The 15880-nt window shown below is 37.4% G+C and overlaps 1 protein-coding gene across 1 annotated transcript; it reads left to right on the top strand.

Moving 5' to 3' along the window:
- The first annotated feature begins 1213 nt into the window (after nt 1–1213).
- Nucleotides 1214–14106, top strand: LOC139116139 (protein LKAAEAR1-like). The gene is made up of 6 exons (XM_070678681.1): nt 1214–1572; nt 2997–3107; nt 9811–9965; nt 10709–10766; nt 11517–11639; nt 12728–14106. Exons 1-6 carry the CDS (start codon nt 1555–1557, stop codon nt 12791–12793), a joined length of 531 nt encoding a protein of 176 aa, XP_070534782.1. The 5' UTR covers nt 1214–1554; the 3' UTR covers nt 12794–14106.
- Nucleotides 14107–15880: the final 1774 nt, after the last annotated feature.

Here is a 15880-nt window from a genome sequence, read left to right as displayed (position 1 = left end):
GAGAGATAGTAGTTGAAAATTTCGAGGCGTGGACTACCTTAATTGTTCCGTTTTTCAGCTCATTATCAACGAAGCATGGTTTAAATGTTTTAATCAATAGGTTAAATTCAATAATTATAAAATTATAATGCGTCATACTATGTACTTTGAAAGGATCCATACAACCAAAAAAAATTCATAAAAGACGAACATTTTAGTGAAATGCGACATAGAATGGTTTCACACACACTGTGCGTACACAGAGACAAGCAGAGACAAATTGACAGAATGGCAACTTGGGTTGCTTTATAAAACACCCGGATGTCTAAACACTGGTCAATATACAAAGACGGTACTACATGCAGACTTACCGTATTGTGAATTTGTCGATAATGCCTTAAGTACAGCTAGAAAAACGAACACCCGAAGTCTTTGAAACATTTCACTAAGGTTTTCCTGATGTATCAAGGTCGGGAAACTGACAGAAGCACACTTTAATAAAATTGTTAAGATGTCCTGGTTGTAATGGTGTCCGCCTCTCTCACGCCTGTCTCAAGTCTTTTCCAAGTTCACCTTTGCCAGCAATTAAGGATACATGTTGTTGATCAAGATGTCTTTCTCTGAGAACTGAACTAAGATTAGCACGTGCTCTGACACTTTGAAATTTTGAATAATTTCCTCTTTGATCTGTAGGCGGCATTCCCATAAAAGAATCCAGTTTCTCCAACAGACTTCTCGTTCATTTTATAAACATACGCTCATAAGGCAACGAGCTCAATAAACAGCGGGAGTGGGGGTTGGTTAAGAGAAAATTTCACACCGATTTATTTCGTTTGTATGCATGTATGTAGGCTATGTATGTATATATGTATGTATGTGTGTATGTATGTAGGCTATATATGTATGTATGTATGTATCATATGTATCATGTGTATGTCCCTTGTATGTTCACTTGTAGGACTCAAAAAAGTCGGCCAATTTATCAAGGTTACACACACACATTTCAAAGTTTTGAGCTTGGAGGGGAGGGTCACATTAAGAAAGGGGCATCAGTGAGAGGGTCACGTTTTACGTAATGGACCCCTCATAATAACTTAAGACCAGAATGAGCAGAATTGGTGTATTTCTCTCACAGAGCGAGTTGTGGGCGGCATGGAGCGGCATCATGCATCATGGGCGGCATAAACATAAACATGCCGTTGGTGGCGCTCTACATGTGGAGAACACAACCAACAAACAAGCGCTCGTCTCTTGGAAACCGAACAATCAATTTTCACAGTACCGAACCCGACACGATGTTGTTTTGCATTGATTGTATCGTGCCCAGTCTTTAAGTCATTCGCGATTCTGTTTGTTTACTATTTGAACTCATTCCGGAAAGCTTTTGAAAAGTGTGGCCATACACTGTTGGTAATAGTGAAGGTGTGTCGGTGATACGTTCATATTCTATCTACCGAGGAACCATTTTCTGTCGTTCACCTGGGCGTCCGCTCCGTTCTCGTTCCGTTACGCAACATTTGTTGACCATTGAACCCTGCACTCCTTACAAGCAGAAGTAGACTTGTGAACTGCACTATGCCAAAGGCTGACGAGGTGAGATATCAAATTTAGACTAGTGTCATGCATGGTTGAGTCTTTCAAAGGAGTTGTTGCCACCACCTCACGTACCTCTCCATGGTAAAAGTAGCTGGAATGTACGGATGTATCCATGTCTAAACGGATGTATCCATGTCTAGAACGAGACTGTATCATGTTAGAGCATCGTTATTGTCTGTGACTCAGTAAATACCGAATGGTGTGTCTTGGTATATCAAGTTTTCCCTAGTCCCACACTTAACACAATTATCGCTGGTGATTGGCATCCAGCAAATTCACGTATGTGGACAACACACAGATACTCTCTAGCTGCATTAATTGTAGCCTTGGTGGGGCTTGGGCTTCTGTCGTGCGGCTTGCGCTTTGCGACCCACACGACAGAAGCCCAAGCCCCATGGCCAACCAAAGCTACAGCTAAGACACTCTCCATTTTCATGGGACATGGAGGTAGCACAAACACACTGTGTTGCTATTTTCACATTCGGTCTAATGAAATGTGATAATTCCCAGTAATAACAGTGTATTCTGTATAAAATTGTGTAAAGATTTAGGGTGTGCTACTAGCTGCAAAATTGTAGCTCTACGGTGAGGCAGTCGGTGAGTTTTGGTTTTTGCGACCTCGCTCACCAGTAGAGCTACAATGCCGAAGGCCCTGTAGCGATCAAATAAGCACATCGCACATGACGTGGCATTTTGATGTGAAATCCCACATATACTGCTGCATTTGGTCATACCGATTTATCACTACTAATGGCTAAACACTATATTACACTAACTTTATCGTTTATGGGGTTTAGTATTTGTTCGAACATGTCAATCGCGTTCCGAAAACATTTCAGGGGCTGCCATTGCCAACTTCCAGTAATGGTGGCTCCCAGAAACACGCTGACAGTTTTTGGAATTCAATCGAAGTGTTTGAACAAATACTAAACCCCATAAATGACAAAGTAAGTGTAATATAGTGTTTAGCCATCAGTAGTGATAAATCGGTACAACCAAATGCAGTAAATATGTGGGATTTCACATCAAAATGCCACGTCATATGTGACGTGCTTAGTTTGAATGCTACAGGGCCTTCGTCATTGTAGCTCTACTGGTGAGCGAGGTCGCCAAAACCAAACTCACTGACCGCCTCACTGTAGAGCTACAATTTTGCAGCTAGGTGTGCTACATGTACCTCCATGATGTGAATAACTTCCAGTTTCTAGCAACAGTTTGGTACAATCATGGAGCTAGAAACTTGGTACAATGCATCCTCATGTAGATAAACTTTGTTTCTCACTTATTTCCATGAACAATGACACTATATGCATTTGGCAGAATCTCGTAATCCATGTTAGAGCCAATTTCATTGATACACATTGCGTGGATGAGAGCTTTTGAGGGATTTTACATGAATATATGTTCCTTCAACATATCAGGAACCCATGGACCGTGATGGGCAGGGCAAATTCAAACCCAAGAAATGGAAGCAAGTGACACAGAGAGAGTTGAGTAACATGGCACCTCAGGAAAGGAGCAAATATCTTGCAGTGAGTATAATATGTCACCACTTTGGTGTGAATGTGAAAGGTTTAAATATCGAGAGAGGACCATAATGTACACTTGTAAGAGAGAGGGCTCACTCGTGTTTACCAATTTATCTAATTTTTATTCGAGGGTATAAGCTAACTCAGTTTTACAGTAAGTTATAAAATAATATTGTTTGCCTCAGGAAGTAGGATTATCAGTCATGAACTTTTCTAATTTTTAGCTACTATAGACTATAGTCTATAGAAGCTATTGGGATGGGTATCCGTCCGGCGTCCGTCGTCAGTCTGTATGTATGTATGTATGTATGTATGTATGTATGTCCGTTTGTGAGGCGTCCGTCCACTCAAATATCTTGAGAACCGCAGTACTTACTGATTTGATATTTGTTGTGTAGATGAAAAATACGATTTTGAGAAACCATTTTTTTTAATTTTTTGATATTGTTGAAAATAGGCAAATTAATGCCAAAAAAGGTGTTTTTGGTAAAAAATCTTCTTCTTCATAACCGCTGGTCAGACAGCTTTGTTATTTGGTATACAGGTCCCTAGGGTAACCCAACTTAGACTTGTTCAAATTGTGATGAAATATGCAAATCTGTATTTTTAAGGAATTTTTTTGTCATTTTTGGTCAAAATTTGACTTACATTGTATGTAATTCTTGTACTGTATAAACCCTATCAATTCCCCCAGAAAAAATAATTAATATGATTTTAAATAATTGAATTAATTAGGAAATCATCAAGCCAAAATAATTTTAGTGTAGAATTATCAGAAAGTTCAACTTTTTTTGACAGTTCATAGTGAAATGCTTACCATCTTGGAGGATTAAAACATGTAAAGGCAACTTTCCTGAATCCCAACTTTGACGTATTCTGAACCGTCATTTATTGTGCCCTGTATGTTATCTAAAAGAAATTGCTCAAAATAGTCAATAGAGATAGAGATAGAGATAGAGAAAGTTCTAATTTCCATTTATGGTTGACTTGGTAAGGATAAAATAAAATTACTTTTTGAGGAAAAAAATAGAGTGGTCAATTAAAAGAGTGGTCAAAGTGATAGGGTTTTTATGGTAAAGCTGGGCTGTATAAAGATTCCTCATGTGCTATTTATAGCAATTATGCAATCTGTGTAAACAGTGCAATGAAAGTGTAACATGTACTATGTTCAGACAGGGAAAAATTGAAACGCTTCTGCAACACTATTTGTGATTTGTAAACACAGGGGATTAATAGATTGAGTCCGCTTGCGTCCACATACACAAAATTAAGCCATTGTTTTGATATTTAAGACGTCTTAATGCGCCCTCTCGAGTTCAAAAGGTGTGTATGGCCAAGCATTGTTTGTAACAAGATGGCTGAAATGGACGACGTCGACGTCGTAGGTAACTATCCAAAATGTTTTTGTGTCGAGTTTGTGTTTTATTCGTTTCTAAAATGTGTTCCTACATTCTTATCCGATTGTTTGTGTTAATAAAACTGTTTGTTTCGCCTCGCCATAAGCTTTCCTCACACAAACAAAACATTACCGTCCGCACTGATCCAAACTTCCCTACAAATATCTGAGGCGAAACAAACATTTTTATTTACACAAACAATCGGATAAGAATGTAGGAACACATTTTTGAAACGAATTAAACACAAACTTAATGACTCAATCGAATATTTTTGTTCCCAATTAATAAATCATAGACAATCTCAATTCTCGGTTTATGGCAATTTTTGTCGACTGATAAAAGTCTTTTCATCTTCAACATTCCATTCTAATTTCACCTACGGTATATAATATCCTAACCTCCTGTGACTTTCCTTCTAAACGTTGATTTGCCTTGTGCACCAAAGAGATGCTGTATTTTATGCCAAACGATGAAAAAATATGTGAAGAAATAACCATGTATCAGTCAGTACGGCAACCCGGACGGCCATACCGATTGGGGACAGAGCAGAGTAGATCGAAACGCAAACGGGGTGTTATTATAGGAAAGGCGGTGACTTATTTTAAAGCTGAATAAAATGCTGTCTCTGGTTGTGTAAGTCTGTTGATCGAAATATATATTTTGTTCCCAGTTGATTAATCATGGGGATGGCAGTCTCGATCTCCCCTTTATGGTTCGATATTTACTGACTCGTTCCCTCTCATTTTTGTCAATCAATGAAAGCATTTTCGTCTTCCATATTCAATATTACTTTGACCGATGTTACATCCTGACCTATACTGTCATTAGTTTTGACCAACGTACAAAGACATTGCCCATGCGTCCGGCTGATGAGATGTTTTGCAAAACGGTGAAGAAATGGGGGCCCGGGAGACATCGATGTCAGTCTTTCCGGACTGTTTACATGTAGCTAATAGGGGATATCAAAGGAGATGAATCAGTTAGTTGAATAAAACATAACTTTTCGGACTTATTTTATGTCAATTTTGTCAATGTCGGACTTTTGATTCAAGAGAAACCAGAATCACCAACAGAGATGTCTGTATTAAACACGGACGCACAATTGGGAATAGTTTGTTATGCTACTGTCGGTCTCAGTCGTGGTGTCTCTCCCATAAAATTTCGAAGCTATAGGTCTACACTTGTCGTTTCGATTCACAGGTAGCGGTACACCGATGACCAGATATTGTACCGTTCTTAAAACTAGTCTAAGCAATTTTACGACACTGCACTATTTGCCATCGTGTCTCCCCGTGAACGTCCTTGAACCTATGGACGTGACCATTGTTTTACTGCGCCCATTAGAGTGTAAACCCCTAGGGCCCTGTTCGTTACCAGCAGAATTATATACTTTTTAAAGTTCTGTACATCAGTTACACTGTGTGTATAAGCCCTAAACCTAGTTTAATTCAATTATGGAAAGGTACTAAAGAATAAAGGGTCGTTACAGTGGCTAAAATTGCGAGAAAAACGGCACTTTTTACTCAAATAGAATAGTCCTATTCACAAGCGCTATTGTTTTAAATCACGTCCATGGCGTGCTGTTGATTTTTATTCTTTCGTGCAATTTCATTCGCTTGAAGCAATTATCCTTTCATTTGACTGCTCTGTGGGACTCTTCTGAATATGTGTTTTGGATAAAAAGAACTCTACAGTGAAAGACATAAACTTCGACGGTGATAGGTATACAATATCGGTTCCATGTGAGAAGATATGCAGATTACAAGTTATTTTAGAAGTTCTCAAAACCAGTAAAAATAATTCTGCGCGCCACTTATTGATAATTTCTTCTTGTGAATGTCCTTGAATCCGTGACCGCGACCATTGTTTTCGAAGTGTTCGACGGTCGATGATCGGTAGATTAATGAAGATATATGTTACTCAACTATCGTGTGATTGTTTAATAGCATGGTTAGGTAATAGACGGTGTAGTTTGTAGAGGCGATACGGCAAAATTCCACGGCCCAAGGGAGCGTACATCGCATGGTTTCTTACAACGAACGAGCCGTCTGTTTCCATAGCTACTACGTGAAATCCGGCCTCACCGATGTCCCGGGCCGATGTCCCTGTCCTGATTCGGAGAACAACTTTCAAGCTGCGTGTTGAGGTTCAGATGTCCGATTTTTTCATATTCAAAAGGCTTATTGATTTACAGAGAACGCCCGTCTTGTTTTTAGCTTTAACTTAGCACATTATGGCAATTGAAAATTCAAAGCCAAATAGCCAGTGGGAAAAAAATAGACGACTCGCTCTCACCAGCGGTCGAGGTCGCAATGAAAAAAAAATCGAAGTCTCTGAAATCGGTATCATTGCTCCGCCATGTTTATTGTTGGTTGTACGGCCAGTTTAAAGTCACAGACTTTCTTCACGGTAAAATTCATATAATTGCCATACCGCGAAGTTCCCTGTGCATTTCAATATGTCTATTTGGAAGCAAAAGCGCCACGGACATTCGATCGATGGTGATGAACTTTCTCCAGGCCGTGACATGTCACCAGTTACGAACTTTACCGGTTTTCGATACGAAAGATGCAATATATTATCAGCGTTGTTCACGTTGTGTTTTGAGTTTGATATGGAATATAAAAAGAAAACACTAACGATTAGAGTGACGATAGAGACCATGCCCGATACGGAAAAATTGACATCAACTACTTGCAATGAACAGTGACCTGAAACTTCAGACTGATATATAAATGTCGACAATATAAAACATTGAAATGCCGGAGAGAGAGAGGGAGAGAGAGGTTTACGCTGTCGCGAACTGATTATACTCTTTCAGATAGGACTTCGGTGTAGACGATACACAGACATCGAAAATGTACACCTACTTTCCAGAAATTCGACTAATCTTATAATAAAGAGTGGAACAAATCCAAAAGTGTTGGTTGAAGTAAATCTTCAGATGTTGGTTTTCTAAAGTTAGATAATACTTACAGAAATATGGTCGTCATAATCTTCTTTTAAAAACTATTATCTTCAACACCACGTTTCTTATGATGGGTGATGTCATTTTTTATTATTTTTACAAACTTTCAATGCATCAAACGCTATAAGATTATCTCATCTGCCTGTCAAGGAGTTACAATATATTTCCAAGGGCTGGCACACGATGTCAACTTACGTGTCGTCCGTCGAGCGGCCGGTGGCAGTGTCACAGATTGTTCCGTCTGTAATCGCGGCCACTTTGATTTTGATATGACACCAACGTGCGTTTGAGGTTTTTTTGTTACGAAATTTGTCGACCTCACAAAATTTCACAGTCCATGCTTTGAAGCAGTCTCAACATGGCAAACATGTCTCGCTTAAATTTCATCCTCGTCGTTCCAAATTAAATTCGACCACTAAATTATTTCGGCAGTTTTAATTTCCTATTAATTCGACGTTTTTCAAATCGTAATGAATTTTTCTGGTCGAATTGATAGGGTTTTTGGTAGCAAGCTTATCTCTTCGTCGGACCAGTATAACCGCGAGATGTAGTACTGTGTTCGGCAGCCATGGCGAAAGTGAATATTGTATATTGGTTGTTGTTTGTTTTATGTTACAAATACCTGTCGCGTGAGGGCGTTTGAAACGCTTCTGAAGCGGCTCAGTCTGTCCACACAGCGATTTGCGGATAGAGTTAATCCCTACAACGGCTCTGGTCGGGCCGACTAAACCGTCTCAAATCTGAAACGCTTCAGAACCATTTTAGAGTGTCCACACATAACTTTCTGTGTCAGTATTGGCCCAGAACCGTTTCAGAGACGTTTCAATGGCCTGTGTATGAACGGCATAATGATTCCTTATAATGCTTTTGATGACCTTGAACTTCTTAAGTTTCAAATATTTGTCTGTTGAGTGTGCTTTCTCTGAGTATGTACAGTCTCAACTTATTAAACAGAACTCAATGTTAATCAAGATATCCACCTTCTTCATCAATACATGTGTCACAAAGGTTATTCTCTACATAACTCAACAGAGCTCTGTCAACTGTTGAGTTGCTTGTTCTTTCAAAACCGCTGGTCAGACAGCTTTAATATTTAGTTTACTTGTCCGTAGGATGACCTTAGTGAGATAATTTCATACAGTCAGGAAATACTTAATTTTGTATCCATGTCTATAGTAGCTTCAGGGACTTTGGCCCTATTTTTTTCTTTTGTGTGTTTACGTGTGTGATCCATCAAAAACAGTAGAATTTGACAAATCATGTGTGATTTTAAAAATGAAAAAAGTTATGGGTTTTAGGGTTTTATGGGGTGGGTAAGGTTACTAGAAACTCACATGTAATTTTGCTTAAACGAGAAGTTACAGGACCATGGGCGCACAATAGGGGAATTACTGATGACGCAGCCATTTGCATACATTGGGCAGGAGATTTTGAATTCTCATAGCATCGCTTTGACCATGTAAATTTGAATAATCATGATTGGCACTTTCATGACATATGCAAAGAGGGGTCAAACGGTTGTACAGGGAATTATTTTGATATATATTCATTCTCCGACCAAAACACGGAACATTTTTTCAGTTTAGTTTTGATTCAATTTTAGTCGCTATATAATCACAGACATCATATGCAAGATTCAGTGACAATGAATGCCTGAAACAAGGCAAAATTATGAGATTCTGGGACTAAACACGGCACGTCCGTTCAGTAGCGTGGCGTTTTAAAATTTGCATAGATTTACGATAATCAGGCTTTTATAGGGGAAGTTCCCGTTTAAGTATCCACTGTCATTTGTATCATAGATTTATTCTGAAAGGGGCAGATTTTTTATCAGCGTTATCTCTAAGGAAATTGACGAGACATGCAAAAATCTTAACGGAGAACAAAGGACTAAAATCACATAGTCAATGTCAACAACCACTAATGATGTGTTTCTAAATACTGTACCGGTACAACATGATATCTGTAGATATGACTTAATCATAGTTTAACTGCCAAAGTTACTGTGCTGTATGGAAGAGCAATATCCTCAATGTGTTGTCCTTGGACATGAAGAAAATGTGAAAATGCCATGTTCTGCTTCACATGGAAGATGAGGTGTACATCTTTATGGTGTGTTGACTGAGGCCACCGTTGATTTTATTGAAGACAGGTTTCAATAGAATAGCACTCTGTTACTCAGGATTGGTAGTCAATACATGGATTGATCATTTGTGAAATTACTTATTGTTTGAGTAGACCATAATTGCGGTGAGGTTGCACTTTCCAATCAAGTTTTTTATTCAGCAAACAAAGTGTACATGTTGAAATGATACAATGAGTGCTATCTTCCTTTGACCAGTATGAAGAGCCACCGAAGCACGTCGCTGAAGCCATGGCAAAGACAAAGACAAGGTTGACAGAAAAGAAGAAACTAGAACAAAAACAGATGAAACCTGCTGCTATTGAAGAGCAACTGGATAAAGAAAAACACAGTCAGCTCATAGGGCAATTAAAGTAAGTAGTACCTTCAACATTCAAAGTGGAAATATGTAGTAGTTGCTCAGCAGCTGTTCATCACCCACATCACATTGAGATATTTTGTCTTTTTTCCCTTTCTTTGGATTATTGAACAAAATCCTCATTGTAATGTTCACTAACAAAAGCTTACGCACATCCAAAATGATTCAAAATATTGTATTAGTAAAATTAGTAATTTACTCAAATAGACTGCTTTCATTCATACCCATGAATGGGAAAAAGAAAGTAATAAAAGAAAAGTGCATCAATATATATTGTCATAGGCTAGAAAAAAAAGAAAAATCTATTTTTTTCTTGAATTTACATGTACACCTAAAAGGGGCTTTGAAAACTTACCTACTGTATGTTTTGATTGTCTTGAAGAGTTATATGAACACATCCAAGCAGGGTTACTTGTATGGTTCCAAGCAGTGCACTAATAATTTACTTTTCATCCTATGCAGTATAGTTTTAGCATTAATGAAAGACATGTAACTTCAGAGATAACAACTTTACTGCAATAGCTTCTCAGACTATTCCATACTGTCTGGTTAGGTGTACTTGAAATGGGCATAGTTGAAGTTCTGTCATTTCCAATGCTTTATGTGAAGGACAATGGTGACTTTGATGTTGAATAGCAACTAAAAATAATTGGTATGGGCATATAGTCAAAAATTGCCTTGTGTACGTGGAGAGTTGACATCATAATAATGACTGTTATAAATTGTTTTGGTTATTAGAGCTGCAGAAGCAAGAAATAGGCTAAGAGTTATGAGACTCAGGTATCAAGCCAATAGGGTAAGTTCAACTCACAGATTTTATGACTGAAACTTTTGCAGTATTTCTGTGAAGAGAGCCCTCCAGAGAAGTACTCCAAAGTCCTTTCTTTTTTATACCTTGTTCTGTACACTTTTAATCAATGAAAATTCTCAGTGATACAGATGATGATTCTCTGCTGATGTTTGGAAAAGTATAACGTTTTATACAGAGAAGTCAGTATTCATGACTCAGAACTCTACTGTGAACTTTTTCACATGTACATTGAATATTTAGAGAAAACACAGGCATTTTTGGTATTCTCTGATTTTTGATTTTAGAGCCAATATAGTACATTGATTAACATAATATACAATTTTAGTGTCCAGATTAGCTTTGGAATTCTGAATGCCATCGCTTATCACTGATTTGCTCAGAAACAGTTCATGTAGATGCCACTACAATTTTGGTTTGCACAAACTGTATTTTTTAAAATGCTGTTGTATTTTCACTTCTTCTGTAATGAAGAAAAAAGAACAACAAAATTGTATATTCTTGGCAGGAAAGTAACCTTGCAGAAATGGCATGTGAAATCCACAAATTTAACTTTTACAAACTTATTAAACCATGGAAATGTTCTGTCAGTTTGCTGTCAATTTTTGTCAAAAGTACATATGTTGGTCATGTTTTGAATTCTCAGATCTTACGTCAACATTTACCCTGGAGTCACACTTGTGGTCAAATTTACTTGTAAATATCTTAACAATGATTTTTCTCCTCAATTAATTCCAGGCGGAAGAAGTGAAACATTTAATTGCGTGTCAACCAACATCATTAAAAGCTGTGAGGTTACAGGCACTAGTTCCTCCCTATCAAGAAAGTGTTTCATCAGGAGATGCGTTAGATTCCTTGCAGGTAAGTACAGCATATATTACTATATGGGGCTGTCAATAATTTCAACGCATATGGCAAAGGAAACTGTTTGCATTTAGGGTAAAGGGTTTAGCTTCATTTACCTCAACCCTTTGTGAGTTGTAATTTTCCCACAAAGACTCTAATGCAATGTACTGATTTTTATGAATTTTCCTGCAATTGATTTGATAATTTTTGACCAAATCAACATAACTTTCCGTTGACGACAGTTTTTGATCAAAATACTGGGAAAAAAAGAAAGATTGTCAATCTGGAAGATTGTTTGGTTTGCATTAGCAACACAAATTGACTTTGGCACTGAAAGAGTTAGATTATGTACCTAGCTGTGATATCGCAGCGATACTTGTGGCGTATATCGAACACACTTGGGTCAAGGGTCACCGCCACAGTGCTTGACCCAAGTGTGTTCGATATACGCCACAAGTACTGCTGCGACATCACAGCTAAATATGTACCATGCTTCACCGTGCAAACTGTTCATAATCACTGTTTGAACACCCACACTTTGGGAGTTTGAACTTCCAACAATGTATTTCTACAATGTATCATGTTTAGAAGAGATTCAAATCATAATAATATCAAAAAACAACGGATCTCACATACCATGTGTATGTGTGTTTTAATTATGTGTGGCCCAAATTAGTCCTTGAATTTCTGCCTGCAATTGCGCTGTTATCAATATGCTGTGAACTCTGACACTCAATGTGGGTTTGATGTTCCCATATTAGAAATGACATGACCAGAAAGTGAGCTCAAATATTTGCAAAGGCTGTCCAACATGTCACAGACGTGACCACTGATCTCATCACTTCTAGATGATTTGTCATAAGCTGTGCAGCTATAGAAAGATAAATTTTTGTTTACTTTTCATATTTTCTCAGCCTTTTCTCCACACAACTTTACATGCCATATATATCATCAAAATTTATACTTCAGGACAAATATGAGATACAATGAATTTGTTGTGTACAACCACCTAAAATGGAAAATAGTTGAATTGTATGTAAACTGATTTTCGTATCATATGTAAACTGATTTGGTTGTTATTTTCTTTTTTTTCCTGCAAACAGAGAGAAAGAGTGGAAACTATTCTAGAAGATGAAATGGGAATCACCGTGAACAGAGATCTCTCATGAACAATGCACCCATCTGCTGTATTCTATGACACATAGACATTACATGCTGAACCATGAGAACACATTTTTCATTGAAAAGATTTGCCCGTCATCGAAGGCAAGAGATCAGCGTGTGATACAACCACTACAAGATTTACATTTTTGAAAGGCACGATCAGTACATTGGTCAACTTTTGTGAAAATTAAAGTCTATAAGAAGAAATTGAGACCTGTACAGAGACTGTTGACAAGACTTTTTATATGAAAGCAACTTTCTTATCAACTATTTTGATATAAACAAAAAAATGTTTTGAAATCTCTGATTAATGTACAGATACTTATATATTATTTCAAATGATATTATTACGATACTTAATTTTAAAGGTTTTTGTTTCCAAACTACACAAATAACATTGTATTAACACCAAAGTAAGCCATTATTTTTAGAAGCCAGTGTTTCTCCCAAATTCAGATGTGTACAGAATGTAGGATGATGGCAACAAGTAGCTACACTGACATGCGGGAAGAAGAGCATTATCATGCTGCTAAAAGAAGTACACATTTTTGTCAAGATGGCTATGCTTGTGCTCATGTCAAGAGATGGCCACAGTAATTTGTCAGTCAGCTCCTCTGAGAGTCTTTGTGAAAGTTACTTAATCAACATAGTTTTTTCACTTCGCCGTGCAACCTATCTCCTTAACAGTGACTGATATCTTGACCACAGCAGCCACAAAGTGAATCAGTAGTGTATCACCTTGTGTTCATTGAAGTTGACAGTCACATGTGGAAGGATCTGTCAGACTGACTCATGAAATAACGGTTTCACAATCAGCATCATGACTTTATATCCAGATCTTCATACATTCCTGTTATTTTCAACAAGATGGGCAGGCAAGTGAGAGGAAAGTGTAACAAATTGGATAGCAGTACAAATATCTGTTGATAGTCATCACATGAAACGTACAGCTATATATTATTTCAGTCCACAACAAGCAAAGTTTTATGGACATGAAGTATCAACTGAAGTGTATTTTTCTAGCTAGGGGGATTAATTCTCCTTAGGTTTCTTATACATGTCAACCATTCTCAAGTATTGGTGACCTTAGTCTTTTCACCTGATGCTGAACACAGAAATTAGACTGCTTTGAAAAAATGTTGTAACACGTCTAATTATATAGTGCCAGATCAATCAGTCGTAGAAATTCATGACACAAAAAAATTATTGCTCTTGTTTTAAGGATGATTTGTAATGGTTCAGGCCTGTCTTACATGAACCAGATTTTGTGGGACTGCGTCACAGAAAATGAAATGGCAATAAAGTAATTTTTCATCCACTCTTTTTGTGTCTTTTCTTTTTGTTTTTGTCAATGTTTAGTTGTAAATTTCAAAAGCCATGAACAAAAGTAGGAACATTCTATTTTTGTATCCTCACAGATATATTGCTTATTTCCAGTCCAGAAACTGGCCAAATGTTCAATGTTTCAACTCATCAGTAGAGTGCCCTCTATGGTATCCAGCAAACCATCCCTGAAATACATCAAAGGGCGGTACATCTAATTACCAGCAGCCAGACTCAGGCTGAATAACAAACATGTAAACACAGAAAGAAAGAAGAAAGAAGTAGAGAAACAACACTTACAAAAGACAAGAGAATCAAATAAGTAAGAAACAAGTGAATGTACAACCAAAATGGATATTGCAAAAATATATATGACTAATGTTCAGTATTGCAATTATGGAAATTATGATCAAACTAGTCACAGAATGGTCCTCTTTCTAGTCTGTCTGTTGATTATTTATGGCTTGTTTGTGTTTACTTTGCATTTTGAATCTCCTTTTATTTAATGTTTTATTTGCTCACATGTTCACACACGTGAGCATAAGTAGCAGCGATGTGTCTGTCTGTGTGCTCGATATCTCAGAACGGCTCATCAGATCAGAATCAAATCTGGTATAGACATCGTTCAGTTTGCAAATGGCAAGAACTGATTAGTTTCTGGGGGTGTGGCTTGCTTACTTTTTGCACATTTGCATAATTAATGATTTTAGAAAAAACAGACAAACATTGAGAATGACTGATGAGATTTGCTAAAAATGTTGATCACACCAAATGTATCAGCTGTGAAAGATATTACAGTTATGCTCAACGGAAAGTAGACGATGAGATTAAATGATACCTTACTCAATTACTAATTTACATCAGACACTTTATTTCTAAAACTACACTAGTACCTCACAATATTGCTTGCTAGCGGCAAGTTCTCAAAGACAAGAATAACAAATACCAGACCTAAATGATTCCTTAACATAACAGTCGCTTGCCTGCTTCTCTGCCGACACTAGTGCCTTATCTCTTTCCACTGGTTTATTGCCGTAATCTTATACCACGATACTAATTACACAGCGACAAAAAGACAACTGTAAGTTGGCTGAAGCATGAAGTAACATATATGCCTCTCAAAGAGATATATAAAAGGCAAATAATGAAACATCTTCATCATTCATGAATCAAACGTTTTGTCTGAAAAGCTCTTGCAAAGATATCTTGAGACAGACAATAATTATATGGTTTCTCTGGTTTGGCGAGTAAATCTTGTAGAGGATTATACAAATCTGTAATTGACCCTCATCAATTTTGAGCCATTGAATAACAGATAGACAAAGTCTCATTTGATTGGATATAATAAACACAAAACGTTAAACATCCCAATCAAATGTACTTGGAAGAGTATGCATGAGAATAGTTGCACCACTGTTTGACTGCTAGAAGAGATACACAGAACAGTGGACACACAGACAGTATTTCACATTAATCATCAGTAGCTTAGGTAATTGTAAAGTTGGCAATATGGTACATAGCTAGAGACCCCCATGCGTGATAACATTGCCAAATTAAGTCAGTTTTATCCAAATGTTTTTGTCCACACTTATCTTCACTCTAGCACAAATTACAGAGTGGCAGTTGATTGTAACATTTTCACCACCATGGTTTGGCAAAATACCCATTGTTATCAATCGTAAGTGTGGACCTGTTTTACAAAGAATTAGGGGGGTTAGGTCGAGGCATTTTCATACAAAGAATTAGGGGTAATCTGTTTTAAGGCATTT

This window comes from Ptychodera flava, chromosome 17 (assembly GCF_041260155.1).
Source record: "Ptychodera flava strain L36383 chromosome 17, AS_Pfla_20210202, whole genome shotgun sequence".
NCBI classification, from domain to species: Eukaryota; Metazoa; Hemichordata; class Enteropneusta; family Ptychoderidae; genus Ptychodera; species Ptychodera flava.
The sequence above is the reverse complement of the archived record's forward strand: the minus strand, read 5'-3'. Positions and strand labels throughout refer to the sequence as shown.

Bases quoted from the DNA above. Each gene is read 5' to 3' on its own strand.
- LOC139116139 (XM_070678681.1), top strand. The intron at 3,108-9,810 runs GTGAGTATAATA...TCCTTTGACCAG, and splicing joins AAAGGAGCAAATATCTTGCA to TATGAAGAGCCACCGAAGCA. The intron at 11,640-12,727 runs GTAAGTACAGCA...TCCTGCAAACAG, and splicing joins ATGCGTTAGATTCCTTGCAG to AGAGAAAGAGTGGAAACTAT.